Source organism: Saxophila tyrrhenica (genome assembly GCF_035928015.1).
Source record: "Saxophila tyrrhenica strain CCFEE 5935 chromosome Unknown scaffold_5, whole genome shotgun sequence".
Classification (NCBI taxonomy): Eukaryota; Fungi; Ascomycota; class Dothideomycetes; order Mycosphaerellales; family Extremaceae; genus Saxophila; species Saxophila tyrrhenica.
This window is the reverse complement of record NW_027041737.1, coordinates 444,748-458,791: the sequence shown is the minus strand read 5'-3', so window position 1 is coordinate 458,791 and position 14,044 is coordinate 444,748. Positions and strand designations below refer to the sequence as shown.

The window sequence follows — 14,044 nt, the reverse complement described above, 5'->3', positions numbered from 1 at the left end:
GCAGTGGCTGTTTCTTCCCACGGCCCCGTACGCGGGTAGCGACGGCGTGGAGCAAGTACCACAAAAGTGGCTTGTTGTTGGTCGACACAGTTCGTGCAATGGACCCGCTTACCACGTCTCTGAAAGCCACAGCGTGATGCAATGGTCAGTGGCAGCAGCTCATGGCAGGTTCACCATGCCCGAGATGCCCTCCCAGACGCTGGCACAACATTCTTGAAAGAAAGCAATAGGCACGACAAGAGCCCATCGGAAGATCTGTGGAAAAGTCGGTCAAGACCTCGACAGTCTACTTATGGCCTCTGTATTCGCCCACCAAAGCATCCTTTCCCACCCACTGAGTTGCGATCACTACGATGTACGCACAACTAGCCGTCTGCTCACTCCTCAGCACCGTGGCGTTCGCCGCACGAGCTCCAGTCGACAACGGCATCAAATTCCCCTTCTCGAGGAACCACAAAACCGTGACGAACGACGATGGCACCGTCAACCCGGAATGGTACTTTGGTGAATTGAAGCACACAGTAGGGAAGTATGGTATGAAAGTCAAACTCCCGGGCAAGGCTGGGGAGGTCGTTAGGAGAGGGACAAGGTGATTCTGCTTCGTTTAACCCCAATTGTGATTGTCCTGGAGTTGCTTGTGCTGAAGACTGGTATCCAGCTCGATCCCGGACGCTTTCGAGCCTCTCAAGGACCAAGGCAACGATTTGCTCTACTACGGCATCGCTACCGTGGGCGCTGAGAACGACAAGCCGCAGGCATTCACCACTGACTTTGACACTGGTTCTGCCGATTTCTTCGTGCCGGGGCCTACCTGTGGCACGGCTCAGGGGTGTGTTGGGAAGATCAAGTACGATAGAGGCGGTGTCGATGTAAGTCAGCGAATTATGGGAGATTGTGATAGCGCCTGACCTGAAGGCGTTGCTATCAGGAAGGCAACACGACTGCCGTTACGTACGGCTCTGGCATGATCATGGGGGAGAACTACTTCGACAGCGTAGACGTCGCCGGCTTGACGGCCGAGAACACGAACGTCATCTCGTTGACGAGTGCACAAGGGTTCTCAACGTAAGTGCTTCCGCAGACAACCTCTTGCTCACCCATCCCTGCCTGTCCAAACAACTTAACCACATGATCGGTCTTTCTAAGCACTGGGCTGACCACACCCTCGCACCAGCTCCAAATCCGCCGCCCGCATGGGCATGGCCTTCTCCACCATCGCCCGCTCCAAACAACCCACCTGGTTCGAGAACCTCATCACGCAGAAAGTCATCTCCAACCCCGACTTCAGCTTCTTCCTCGGCGGCCGCGCCTCCGACCGCTTCCGCGGCCCGGTCACCAAGATCCCGCTGAGCGCTGAGACGTACTGGCAAGTCGCCGTCGACACCGTGCTGGTCAACGGCAAGAAGGCTCCTGCTTTCGATCCCACGGTCGGGAATGCTGCGATCGATACCGGGACGACGCTGGTCATTGCGCCGACGTTGGCGACGGCGAGTATTTACAGTCGTGTGCCCGGGGCGTTCCCGGTACCGGTGAGTGGGACGAATTTGCTGGTTTATGCGTATCCGTGCAAGCAGACGCCGAATGTGGCGTTTCAGTTTGGAGGGAAGGGGCGGAAGTTTGCGACTAATAAGAAGGACTTTAGTTTGGGGACTATTACCACGAATTTTGCGGAGTTTATTGGGGATGATGGGATGGCTAGACGGCTTGCTGATACGCAGTATTGTCTTGGGTCGGTTGCTGGGGCTGATATCAACCCGGGGTTGAACCTGTATGTTGTGGTAAGTGGACCTTTCTCATACAGTCGCCTCTAGGGTTTGGGAGGTTACGTTGCTGACGGATGTGGCCAGGGTGATACGTTCTTGAAGAACTGGTACTCGATCTACAGTTACAACAACGACGGCGGCAAGCCGAGCGTGAGCTTCGCGAAGGCTTCGGTCTCGATTCCTTCGTAGGCCCTGCGGCCGGCTCCAGCGGTCAAAGCGTGTGGGTCGACTGGTCATGAAGGTGATGCTTTTGAATGCAACGGGCATCCCATCAATTGAACGACTTACGATAGTATCGTTAGCGTCTTTTGCATTGAGTACAGATCGCAACGAAGCTTAGATACTCCAGCATGAGATAATGCTTTTCAAACTGTTCCCTCTCTTCTCAACTGCCTTCGAGACGCCCTTAAAATTTTGATGACTGGCTGTCCGTTTGGCAGGGAGCCAGCCTCACCACAACAGTAGCCAGCCAGACGAGGCCAGGTATCGCGAACATATCGCTACGAAAGTGGAAGTGCGGAACCAGGATGGAGAGAGGGTGTTAGGAACAGAATGCCGAAGAAGGGAGAAGAGGAGATTGATGCGTAAAAACCGACTGTCCTGCTCGTGACATCACCCACAGTGAAACTTCACAACCGAAGAGTGATACAATGAAGGCCAATTCATCGAAGTCCTCGCCGGCTGAACCTTGGGGTCTTTTATAAATACTATATTGTTGTTTCTACAACCTCACTTTCAATAAGAAAAACCAGCTATTGGCTAAGCTTGTTGTTCTTACCTTGCAAATCTCGCAGAACCTCGTATCTCGGATAAAGTCCATCGAGTGAGTTGGTTAGCAATGATCCAGTCCCATCTTGTTTGGCGTAAGTGGCTGTAGAGTTGATCAGTGGTCGAATTGGCAACTTGACTACAAGGTTTCTTTTTGCTAATGGATTCTTCGTCGATTACAGGTAGTGTTAGGGTGTTGAGTGATGTGGTCTGGCGCTGATGCTTAACGGGTTGGATGTGCTGCAGACGTTCGTGATGAGGATCCAGCAGGCCATGTCTCAGCAGCACAGAGAGGCACGAACACCCGGAAAATCTGTTGATGATGGTACATCGTGGTCTTCCTTCCTCTCCGGGTAGCACATGGACTGCAATGACGGCTGGGAATCACAACATACATGTACCAGTGATCCGGCGGCCACGAGGCCGAAGTAATGTAGCACAAGCGCCTTGCGGACCATGAAGAGTGTGTGTGCCATTCACCGACGTGGCATTGAGACTGCCGTAGGTCGTGTGACGGCCTTGTCATGGGGGCCGGTACTGCTCGAGATGAGGTGAGGTCGGCTCGTGAATGCCAAGCCGATCGGCTTCGCTGGTGGTCGGGTGTTTTTGCAGACGAACTCAATTCATCTGCCTCTGCCTCCTCACTCTGTTTCGCGTCACAACAACCACCCGTCCCATCTCCATACACATCACGGCTCGCGCTCATCACCGACTCGACATTCCTCGACCACAAGGCCGCGCGCAAGACTTGCCCATAGCTTCCTTCATCACTTCGCGTGCTCGGCGTCTTCCTTGACTGCTTCTTGGAGCTTGCTCATATCCTTGCCTACACGTTTGAGCCTGCGCTGATATACAGCGACCACTGCTGCCACCTCCATCTACTCGACCCTTTCTCTCTTCGCCCTGCTCGCCCGCCACCATGGCCACCGAGCAAGTCCCCATCAACGGCAACTACGCTCCGCACTCTGGCTACAATGGCTTAGAGCAGCACCCCAACAGCTACGCCTACAGCGCCAACGGCAGCTCATCTTCACAAGCCACCGTCACTCAAGCAGCCCCTGCCTCGTCCACACCCGCCGCCGCTACCTCCGCGTCCTCCGCTGCTCCCAACCAACAAGACGTCTCGAAAGATGAGGTTGGCTGGTTCTTCGTCGAGCAATACTACACCACCCTGAGCCGCAGCCCCGAGAAGCTCTACCTCTTCTACAGCAAGCGCTCACAGCATGTGTCGGGTCAGGAGACGGACAAGGTGTCTGTCTGCGTTGGTCAGAGAGCCATCCATGACCGGATAAAGGAGCATGATTTCCAGGACTGCAAAGTGCGCGTGACCAACGTCGACTCGCAGGCTTCCGACAACAACATCGTCATCCAGGTCATTGGCGAGATCTCCAACAAGTCGCAGCCGCATAAGAAGTTCACGCAGACCTTCGTCCTCGCCCCGCAAGTCAAGGGTTACTTCGTGCTGAACGACGTCTTCCGCTATCTCATCGAAGAAGAGGACGAGCCTGAGCAGGTCGACACCAGCGCAGAAGAGGTGCAGCAGGCCCCAGCGGTCCCCACGGGTGGCTACCAAGAGCCAGCACCAACTGCCTCAGAGACGCCTGCTCAGCCCGAAGGGTTGACAAGCTCGACTGACCCAGCTGCCGTTGAGCACGATGCTCAGCAGGTCGACAAGGAGATTGAGAGCAAGGTCGCGGCCGACGAAGCTGCCGAGTCCACCGAGCCGAAGGTCAACGGCCACGCGACTGCTGAGGAGGAAGTCAAGGAAGCAGAAGACGCGCCAGCTGTTGCTCCCGCTCCCGTTGACGAGCCTGTGGCCACTGAGGATGTGCCATCAGCCGCTCCCGAGCCAGTTGCCCAGCCTGAGAAGCCTGCCGCACCCGCCCCAACTCCTTCACCGCCTAAGCAAGCCCCAGCCCAGCCCGCCGCGCCGCCAAAGCCAGCAGCGCCAAAGACATGGGCATCTCTCGCAGCATCTGCCAACCGCGTCGCAACACCAGCCACTCCCTCTTCAGCATCTTCGTCTACCTCTCAAAGCAAGCCGACGCCGAAACCAGCTCCTGCAGCCCAACCGGCCGCTGCCGCTGCACCGACACCGCAACCTCCCGCACCAGCTCAAGCCGCCCAGCGTGAGGCTTCACCCGCACAGGGTAGCGACGAGTGGACGGCAGTTGGCAGCAGCCACAACCGCAACCAGTCTCGTCAGGCCAACGCTCAGCCTGAGGGACCACAGCACCGCGGCTACATCAAGAACGTGCACGAAGGCGTTGATAGGAACGCGCTGAGGGCACGTCTGGAGACTTTCGGGGAGCTGCTCTGGTTCGACGTTGCGGACCACAAGGTAAGTTCATGGCCCCCGACCACTCCTTCTGATTTCACTGTACTGACAAGAGCAGAACTGCGCCTTCGTGGACTTCAAGACTCTCGAAGGCTACAACGCTGCCATTGCGGCGAACCCACACGTCATCAGCGATGAGAACTTGTACGTCGAGAAGCGCAAGTTCCTTCCTGGCGCCACCGCCTACAACGGTCGTGGTCGTGGCCGCGGAGGTGTTGGTCAGGGACCACCACGTGGAGGCTTCCAGGGTCGTGGCGGGTACCAGGGACCGAGGGGTGGACGTGGTGGTGGGCCAGGCGGCGCTCCTCGTGGACGTGGCAGCTCGATCGCTACCTAGGATCGCCAGGACCACGTGCAGCCTTTGAGGCGATGGCGTGACGTCGAAGAACCGAACGACTACACTTACACCCATGTGTTACACTACGAACCATTCGAAAAGCAATCCCAGAAGCAACGGAAGGAGGCTGCGAAAAAAAGTCACTGCTGCGTCACCGCAATCGGCCGGGTTTTTGCATAGCGTGGGTACCCCTTCACTTCTTCTTTGCCTTCTTTTGTCGCGGCTTGAGCGGATGGCAGGCGGCATGGCTGGCGATTGTGCTTGATGTTCTTCTGCTGTGTGTTATATATGGCTGGTATGAGGTTGTTGTGTTTGAAAGCGCGGACGACGAGTGGGGAGATATTCAAAGGGAGAGAGGATGCAGCGAAGAAGGGTGGAGCGAAGGATGTGCATACGGGTGTCTCAAATAGCTGGACAATGATTCAAGACAAATCTTGCTATACCGCTGCTTGCTAATGTCGTTGCTGTCGTCGGTGATGTGATTGGTTGGTCCTGGAATGGCATGCAGGTGGCATTTGGATCAAGGTACGGCGTGACGCTACGTACCCTTCTGCCCTGACGTCTACCACTGTTCGACTGAGTTAACGTGCTGCTACTGGTGTCCATGTCCACTTCATGAGGTCCTTTATTGCAGCATTGGCACAATCACTCCTCCTTCCACCGCACTGGATCGCGTCTTGGACGGGCGATAAGCCCCACGCCGTCTCCACTCCTCCACCTCCGGAACGAGGGGTGTCATAGATCACCATCGCCGTCGGACCTCGACACTCATCCGTGAACAGCATCAAGCATTCGGAGGCATCGAAGGCATCCACCGGAGTCTTGGGAAAGCAGTCGAACTGTAACCGCCTGCTCGAGCCGCCCATACCGCCAGCTATCGGTCAACAACAAAGAGCTCTCCTTGCCCAGCTTACCGCATCTTGAATCAATGCATCATACACCATGAGCGCGCCACAGGACTCGCCGCAACACCGTACGGTCAGAGGGAAGAGAGTCGCGACAGGCCAACCACCCTACACCAACCCAGGCCACTCGGGGCCCACGACGTTCTTTCTGAAGAGCGAGAAGGACATCGAGGCTGGCGCGCAGCAGCAGCGAGGACGCAAGATGTCCCGCGCCTCAGCATCGACACAAGACGAGAACACTTCGCCCACGCCCAGCGGGAGCATGAGCGGCGACAGCAGCTTCGGCGTCCAGAGCCTCGAAGACACCATCAACCCGCCTCCCTACCACGACTCCCGCTCCCTCTCCCGCACCGACAGCAACATCAGCGACGCCAGCTTCGACCCGAGCGCCGACCCCACCCCTCTCTCCAGCCGCAAGCGCAAAGCAGGCAACCCCGTCCACCCACGCATCGCAGCCGCCGGCCAACGCATCATCTCCTCCGACCACCTCTCCTCCCCCACCCAAGCGCCGCGGAATGGATCACCCGTATCGCTGCGCTCAATCGACTCGCCGGTACATTCCCGTCTACGGCGTGGTTCGGCGGCGAGTTCGTTGAATCTGAGTCAGCCCATTACGCCGTTGAAGATGAGCCCGCAGCCCGCGTCTGCGATGCCGAGTACGCCGCGCTCCGGGTCGCCGAAGTCTTTCCGGTTGAGTGATGGGGAGGTTAGTGAGGCGGATAGTCAGGCTGTGCAGTCATCGTGCGGGGATGAAGAAGAGGGGGATAGTGAAGTGGTTGGGGCGGGAGCGATGCCGCAGCTTGTGATGCCGAGTATTGCTATGCCTTCGAGACGGCCTTTCACGGAGAGGGGAAGGCTGATGGGAAGGCTGAAAGTCATGGCCATTGGGCAGAGGGGAGTGGGTAAGACGAGTCTGATACAGAGCATGTGTCGGGCGTGCGAGGACGTGGTGCACGTGGATTCGATGGCTACGGGTCCGTATGGTATGCCGGAGTCCCTTTGCGATGAGAGCGCTTGTACTGGGACTAGGAAGATCGAAGAGATTGGTGCTTCCACACGGCCGTACCCGTCTTGGTGGACGGATTTCGAAACCAGGCGGATGTTGTTGAAGCGGAAGAGTATGGGCGAAGGCGTGCTGGAGCGGAATATCACGTTTGTTGACACGCCTGGCTTTCACGAGGGTCATCATGTGAAGCAGGTGCTTGAGCACTTCAAGTCTTCATTATCGAGGATGACGACCATGGGGAAGATGGGGGACAGTGAGTTGATTGGTATGTTGAGCGGGGAGGGTGGGGTGCAGACTGATGCTGTGATCTATGTCTTCGAGCCGCAGGTGGATGCGAAGGAGGCAGCAGACGCCGAGAACAGCGAGCTGGATCTACTGCGCTATCTGTGCAAGTGGACGAACGTGATACCAGTCATCGGACGCGCGGACGAGGTCGACGCAGCTACGATTGAGGAGCGGAAGAAGCAGCTTCTCGCCATGTTCGAGCAGCTCGATGACAAGCCCTTCCTCAACGAACTCCTTTCCACCTTCTCCAAGGAGCACCCTGCAGAGCCCTTCGCCATCTCCTCCGCCCTAGCAGACGACAGCGAAACCATCGATGCCAGCGTTCTCATGTCCTCCTCTTACCTCCAACCCCTCATCCCCAGCGAACTCGACGTTTTCGTCTCCGCCCTCTTCGAACCCAACAACACCGCCCGCCTCCGCCATTTCTCCGCCACCAAATTCCTCCTCTGGCGGCAAGAGAATCTAGGCTCGCTATTCCAAAACCACCTCCTCCTCGCCAGCCCAGAAATCCCCGACGAAACGAGCAAAGTCCTCGTCCCTCACGGCGACTCAAGCTACTTCCGCTCCGCCTCTCCAACCACGGACTCCGACAACGCTGCCGGAAGAGGCCCATCACCTTACGCCCGTGCCCTTGCCAACGCCTCTCCTAGCGAACCGTTCCGCCAACTTCGTCTGGCGAAGTGGGCGCAGGATCTGCAGCGCAGCTTGGACAACGAGCGGAGAAGGGTGCAACAGCGTTTCTACCCGAACTCCTCTGGTAGCAGCGCTGATAGCGATGAGAAGCACTCACCCACCCTCCCCCTCACAACCACCTCCTCCCAACCGCGCGGCGCTAAAGGTCGTCTCGGCGGCCCCGTCGCCATCATCGACCCCCGCGACCCTCTCGGTCTCCTAGCTTTCGGCCAGGTTTTCAGGCGAAGAGGGTACGTGGTCATGCGAGTCGCAGCTGGTGCGGGGGTTGTAGGGGCGGTTTGCTGGTGGGTGCTGAGGAATTGGACGGATGTGCAGGAGTGGTTGGGGTTTGGTGGGCAGGGGGAGGTGTGGAGTGTGAGTGCTGTGCCGGCGCCGAGTGCGGGGGTGGAGGGGTGGAGGGAGTGGGCTGGGTTGAGGTGAGGGATGTATGGTTGTGGTGTTGTTTGGTGGCGGGATGGGTGTGGTTGCGATGCATGTGTGCGGAGCAACGGGGGCGTTTGCTCGGGCGGTATACCACTCTGATCTCTGCAGGCGTTTGTTTAGCTCAGCTCATGCATGCACGATATTACTTCTCGTTCTCGAAATCTACGTGAGCGGTGGCTTTCATCTGCCCCTGCTTCTGCTTCTTTATTTGTTGTCCCAATCGGGAAGGCACTTGGGCCGACTTCACGCCGAAAGGTCTCCAACGTCTTTTCTCGACGACAACTTCAAGTACTGAACGACTTATTGCCAATCATCTCTCATCCATCCTTCGCAAATGCTCCGACGCCTGACTTCCAGCACGCTCCGACGCGGATACTCAATCATGGCGGAAGCCGGCTCTCAGACGCCGATGGAGGACGCGATGAGGCGGAAGGTAAGCCATTCCCCCGTGGCCATTGGAATATATCACTGATAGGTGGAATGAAAAGATTATAGAAGCACTAGCACCAGCCTCCCTCGAAGTCTTCAACGATTCAGACGCTCATGCGCATCACAAGGCGATGCGAGGGAGTACTTCAAGGGAGACGCATTTTAGGTACCGATTCAACCATTACCTCTTCGACAATTTACGGTTCTGACTACGGAGTACTCTAGGGTCTTCATAACATCCGATGCCTTCAAATCGAAGATGCAGCCCGCGCGCCACCGAATGGTGTACGCTTTACTCAAGGACGAGATGGCGACGGAGGGGGGGATTCATGCTTTGCAACTACGGACGCGGACGGTTGAGGAGGACGAGAGGGCGAAGGCGAAGGAGGCTGCGTAGGGGTTTGAGATTGAACTGGTGCTCACGTGATCACTGGAGAAGGCCGTGAAGCCGCACCTGGCTGGTGGCACGGTATGCATGTCTGAGGTATATCTACAGGGTATCGAGGGCTGATGAAAGGCGCTCAAACAGGTCGTGCCAGTGCTAGACATCCGGCGGGTATGTCGGGTTCTGTGATGTTGTATTCAGCATTGAAGACGTGGTGGTGAACGTGAAAACGCCTACCTTAACATGCGCGCCCGACGGAGCAGAATTGAGAAAGCTCAGGTAGCAGTTCCAGCCTGGCAGCGCCGTCAGCATTATCGTTCACACCCAGCATTCGATTCCACTCACCCAGCGACACCAGATTCACCATCAGAACCTGGTACTGCAACGGGACGTATTTGAAATTCGTAAACTGCGCCACGGGCCACACCATCCAATTCTTCTGCAGCGCGTTGAAATAGCTGTCCTCCAGCTTCTTCTTCGGATCACTGCCCTCCATGATCGCCATACTGCTGAGGAAGAGGAACAGGTTCGTACTAGCGAACACCGTCTGATCTGTCGCGACCCGCGCCACGATCTGGAGGTTCGGTCGGCCGGGCAGTACTATCTTGCGCTGCAGGAACTGATACCAGAGGGTGGCGCCGGGGCCGAAGACGGCGCCGCCATAGATGGCCATGCGCGCCGTACGTGCGAGGTTGTGTTCTTTGAGGCCGCGTTTCTCGATCGCTTGTTGGGCCATGGTGTCGCCGGTTGCGAAGAGGACGGCGGTGGTGATGGATTGGGTGAGGACGGGGCGGGCGGCGAGGCGGGCTTGGTACCTGTGGTTTCGTTAGTTTGGTGTGTTATGAGTGGCTTGGAATGCAGCATACCATCGTAATACGCCGGCCATTGTGGGTGTGGGTGTTGCGATAAGGAAGCTCCTGGTGGCTTAGGGAGTGGTTGTGAGGGCGATGGATGGCCCGGTGTACAGATCCAGCTGTGATCGCAAGCCCATAGAGATGCTCGGGGGATGTCAATGTGTCGTGTATGCGCTGTCGAAGGGTTGTTGTGAGCTGTTGTGCTCTGAAGATAAGAAGACTCTCTCCTTCCATTGAAGAGGCTCAAATCAAGATCGACGTCACTCGGCCCAAGCTCCGTGCTAAGCTTTACGGCGCTTCGGGAGTGGCCGCGCGTGGGATGATCGATGAAGTCAAGCGTTTGCCTTCTTGACTAACTACACCTCTATCTCGTCTCCACCATCAAACGCAGTGATGGCAGACACCATGGACGGTGATTCTTCGTCTGGTGATGGCAACGGGGCAGCCATCTTCTCACTTCTGGACACGGATCTGTACAAGCTCACAATGCAATGTGCCATCCTCAAATACTTCGACAAGGTTCACATCGCCTATGGCTTTACCAATCGCACGCCTCATATGAAGTTGACAGTCGGCGCCTTCAAGTGGCTCCAGAATCAAGTCAACCGGCTTGGTGAGATCACTGTGACCTCTGAGGAAATCGAATGGCTGAAGAAGACATGTCCCTACTTCAGCAAGGACTATCTCGACTACCTGCAGAAGTTCAAGTTGAAGCCCAGCGAGCATGTTCAGCTGTCATGTCAAACCGAGTCCAAAGCCGAGGATGATGAGACGCCGTGCACCATCTCCTTGTAAGTGGACACGGCCTTCGAGACGAGATCAAGCACCACGTAACGTTCTGCTGCTTCGCTGATCTGTTCTTGTGTTCGTGACACTCGCTGACTTTGCGTTCGAGATCTGTCCGAGGTCTGTGGGTTGAGACCATTCTTTACGAGATCCCGCTCCTCGCTCTCATATCGGAAGCATACTTCAAGTTCGTCGACCGTGACTGGAACCGAGATGGACAGGTCGCGAACGCCCAAGACAAGGCGTACAAGTTGCTCAAGAACGGATGTGTCTTCAGCGAGTTCGGTAAGTGACTGGCTTTCCGGAAGACCTTCAATGCCATACGGCACTTCCAAGGGCTTCAAATCGTTATTGCTCTTCCAGAACAATTCGCTGATCTTTCGCTCTAGGCACCAGACGGCGTCGTGACTACAAAGCACACGAGCAGGTCATGCAAGGCTTGACAATCGCTCAAAGGGAGGCGAGTCTCGACTTCAAAGACTGGACTGGCAAATTCACTGGCACTTCCAACGTCCACTTCGCCATGAAGTTCGGTGTTGCGCCCATTGGAACGGTTGCGCACGAGTGGTTCATGGGTATTGCAGCGATTACGCAAGACTATGCCAACGCCAACGAGCTTGCAATGCAGTACTGGACCGGTACCTTCGGACGTGGCGTGCTTTCCATCGCTCTGACTGACACATTCGGCACTCCCGCATTTCTCAAAGCGTTCGCTAAGCCAGCTGCAAAGAGTGGAAGTGCTGAGGAAGGCAACTCCAAAGAAGATCCCACCTACGCCCAAATCTTCACCGGAACCCGGCAGGACTCTGGCGACCCGCTCGAGTTTGTCAAGACGATCTCGAAATTCTACCAGAGCCAAGGCATCACCGACAAAAAGGTCGTCGTCTTCTCGGACAGTCTAAACGTCGAGAAATGCATCACGTATCGCGAAGCGACGATAGCGGCTGGTCTAACACCCTCTTTCGGTGTTGGGACCTTCTTCACCAACGACTTCATGCATGCGAGCAACAAGGATGAAAAGAGCGTTCCGCTCAACATTGTCATCAAGCTTAGTGAGGCGGAGGGCGTCCCGGCAGTGAAGCTGAGTGACAACAAGGGGAAGAATATGGGGTCTGACGAGTTGGTCCAGAAGGTGAAGAATCTGGTAAGTGCTTTGCAACACCAAAGAGTGCCGATCGTTGTTTCAGGGCTGTCGGATTCCTCTGTTCGGTATATGTGTGTACTGACCAGCTACACAGGTTGGCTACACGGAGACAGAGTGGCGCGAAGGCGACGAGGCGCATCGTTGGGACAAGTGAGCGTTCCCAGAGCACGAGACCAGCATAACGACTGCATGATGATACATTTGATACCCAAGATCGCATAACATCGGCCAGCGAGGCGTTGGAAAGGCTAAAATTCAACACATTCAGGGCCGCTGAGAACTTCGAGATAGACACAATGCGGCGCCATGCCTTCAGATGACGTCCTTCATTGCGACTAAGCTACCGCAATGCTCATTCAACATCATCCTCCGAAACCAAATCCTGAAAGCCATACTTCATCCTCATATACCGATCCCACTTCATCTCCCACTCCGGTCGCCTGCACCGATAAGCCTCGTCCTTCTGAATCGTCACAACAGAGCATTCGGCCCACGTAAACCCATCATGATAAGTATACGCCATCCAGTCGAACGGTTCATAGAGCTCGCTACTCTCCACAACAGCAGCAGTGACGTCGTAGATGTCTCGAATCGTGATACCGCCTCGGATGTAGATTGTGCAATGGACTGGTGCGGCGTCCGAGAGCTCCAAAGGCTCCCTTGGTGATGGGTCGAGGAACTTGCGGACCTGGGGAGGTTCTATAAAGACGTTGTGCCATTCTCCTGCTGTTCGGGTTGACCTTGCGAGAGGCTTTCGTGAAAAATGAACCATGATACCCTCGAGCAATTCGACAGTGCTGGTTACTGGATATGCTGCCGTCATTACGTTCCGTGTAATGGAATCTACGGGTCACAAACATGTAAGAGAAACGTACAATGGTTGAGTAGAAGATGAGAGAGTTGGGAGTCAAGGCAACAAAGTTTCGTGCTTACCAAGACCATTAGCTATATTCGCTGATAGTTCAATCACCGTAGTCCAGGTCTCAGCAACTCGGAAAGCAGGCCTTTGTCAAATCTGTGTCCTCGAAGGACTGGGTCGCACGCCTGAGTAACGATAGTCAAACCCAGGACCACATAGTGAAAACTCCATCTTGTGCAGCGTGCACGAATTCCTGTCTCGATCCTTCCCGCACCATAGCACCATCTCGATGACTGTGACCAGCTGCATGGACGTCTTTCTGCTCCCCAATGTGCTGCTATCCATCCTTGAGAGGGAAGGGCCGACCATCACAGTACCCGGCATGATACCCCCCCTCATGCGCCGAGATAGGGTACTTGGCCTTCGCATACGCATACCACTTAGATTTCTCGCCATTCACCCATTCAGAAACTCGATCTTGGCAGCATCTGCTGTGGGGTGAGAGGGATCCGAGGTTTTTGATGGTATCGGTGCTGGAGCGGACGGTGTCGACGTAGATATAGGTGGTCGAACACATTTCGGATTTCCCCCACCAAGAATCGCGTGCACAGGTCTCGATCACGCCACATGGTAAGAAGTATGGAACAGAAGTTTCTTCCTTGATCAGTGACGCAAAGCTCATCTGCCACGTGGCGTGGCGCAGACGTGGACCCCTTTCATGTGATAGCGTTTCATATGCCAGCTTTCCATATGCCAGCATCATGCAATGTAGCAGCGTGCGAGCCATGTGAGCCATGTAAGAGACCTTCTCTATTTTGGAAGCAGAGCGCCCGCCGGCTCGAAATATTATCAACACCATGAGACTTGCCTTTTAAGTAGCCGGGCGTAAAAAGTAGTGTGCTCTACTTACCGCCCGAATACTACATAACCCAGCACTCACCTGGAGCACATCAAGGATCCAGTTCTCAGAACACTCACCTCTATCCAGCTGGAAGCTCCACAAAGCGAGAAACCGCAGCAAACTCTGGCTTGCCGTCCTTTGTTCCCATCCCTCTGAGCGTAATGCAGT

The 14,044-nt window shown here is 55.8% G+C and overlaps 7 protein-coding genes across 7 annotated transcripts; 5 read left to right on the top strand and 2 right to left on the bottom strand.

The window, feature by feature from the left end:
• Nucleotides 1–353: 353 nt before the first annotated feature.
• LTR77_003531 (uncharacterized protein) lies at nucleotides 354–1,952 on the top strand (the record flags this gene model as incomplete). Its single annotated transcript, XM_064800787.1, has 5 exons — nucleotides 354–589; nucleotides 659–869; nucleotides 929–1,065; nucleotides 1,175–1,778; nucleotides 1,848–1,952. 5 exons carry the CDS (start codon nucleotides 354–356, stop codon nucleotides 1,950–1,952), a joined length of 1,293 nt encoding a protein of 430 aa, XP_064660738.1.
• A 1,498-nt stretch (nucleotides 1,953–3,450) lies between these two features.
• LTR77_003530 (uncharacterized protein) lies at nucleotides 3,451–5,206 on the top strand (the record flags this gene model as incomplete). Its single annotated transcript, XM_064800786.1, has 2 exons — nucleotides 3,451–4,872; nucleotides 4,928–5,206. The coding sequence occupies 2 exons, from the start codon at nucleotides 3,451–3,453 to the stop codon at nucleotides 5,204–5,206; spliced, it is 1,701 nt and encodes a 566-aa protein (XP_064660737.1).
• A 942-nt stretch (nucleotides 5,207–6,148) lies between these two features.
• Nucleotides 6,149–8,515, top strand: LTR77_003529 (uncharacterized protein; the record flags this gene model as incomplete). The annotated part of the gene is made up of 1 exon (XM_064800785.1): nucleotides 6,149–8,515. One exon carries the CDS (start codon nucleotides 6,149–6,151, stop codon nucleotides 8,513–8,515), a length of 2,367 nt encoding a protein of 788 aa, XP_064660736.1.
• A 385-nt stretch (nucleotides 8,516–8,900) lies between these two features.
• On the top strand, nucleotides 8,901–9,344 carry uvi31 (BolA domain UV induced protein Uvi31; the record flags this gene model as incomplete). Its single annotated transcript, XM_064800784.1, has 3 exons — nucleotides 8,901–8,951; nucleotides 9,007–9,113; nucleotides 9,173–9,344. 3 exons carry the CDS (start codon nucleotides 8,901–8,903, stop codon nucleotides 9,342–9,344), a joined length of 330 nt encoding a protein of 109 aa, XP_064660735.1.
• A 144-nt stretch (nucleotides 9,345–9,488) lies between these two features.
• Nucleotides 9,489–10,218, bottom strand: SYM1 (Protein required for ethanol metabolism; the record flags this gene model as incomplete). Its single annotated transcript, XM_064800783.1, has 4 exons — nucleotides 9,489–9,515; nucleotides 9,570–9,625; nucleotides 9,678–10,147; nucleotides 10,199–10,218. The coding sequence occupies 4 exons, from the start codon at nucleotides 10,216–10,218 to the stop codon at nucleotides 9,489–9,491; spliced, it is 573 nt and encodes a 190-aa protein (XP_064660734.1).
• Nucleotides 10,219–10,579: 361 nt separating this feature from the next.
• Nucleotides 10,580–12,270, top strand: NPT1 (nicotinate phosphoribosyltransferase; the record flags this gene model as incomplete). The annotated part of the gene is made up of 4 exons (XM_064800782.1): nucleotides 10,580–10,977; nucleotides 11,082–11,257; nucleotides 11,362–12,116; nucleotides 12,211–12,270. The coding sequence occupies 4 exons, from the start codon at nucleotides 10,580–10,582 to the stop codon at nucleotides 12,268–12,270; spliced, it is 1,389 nt and encodes a 462-aa protein (XP_064660733.1).
• A 198-nt stretch (nucleotides 12,271–12,468) lies between these two features.
• LTR77_003525 (uncharacterized protein) lies at nucleotides 12,469–12,939 on the bottom strand (the record flags this gene model as incomplete). Its single annotated transcript, XM_064800781.1, has 1 exon — nucleotides 12,469–12,939. One exon carries the CDS (start codon nucleotides 12,937–12,939, stop codon nucleotides 12,469–12,471), a length of 471 nt encoding a protein of 156 aa, XP_064660732.1.
• Between the last annotated feature and the right edge of the window lie 1,105 nt (nucleotides 12,940–14,044).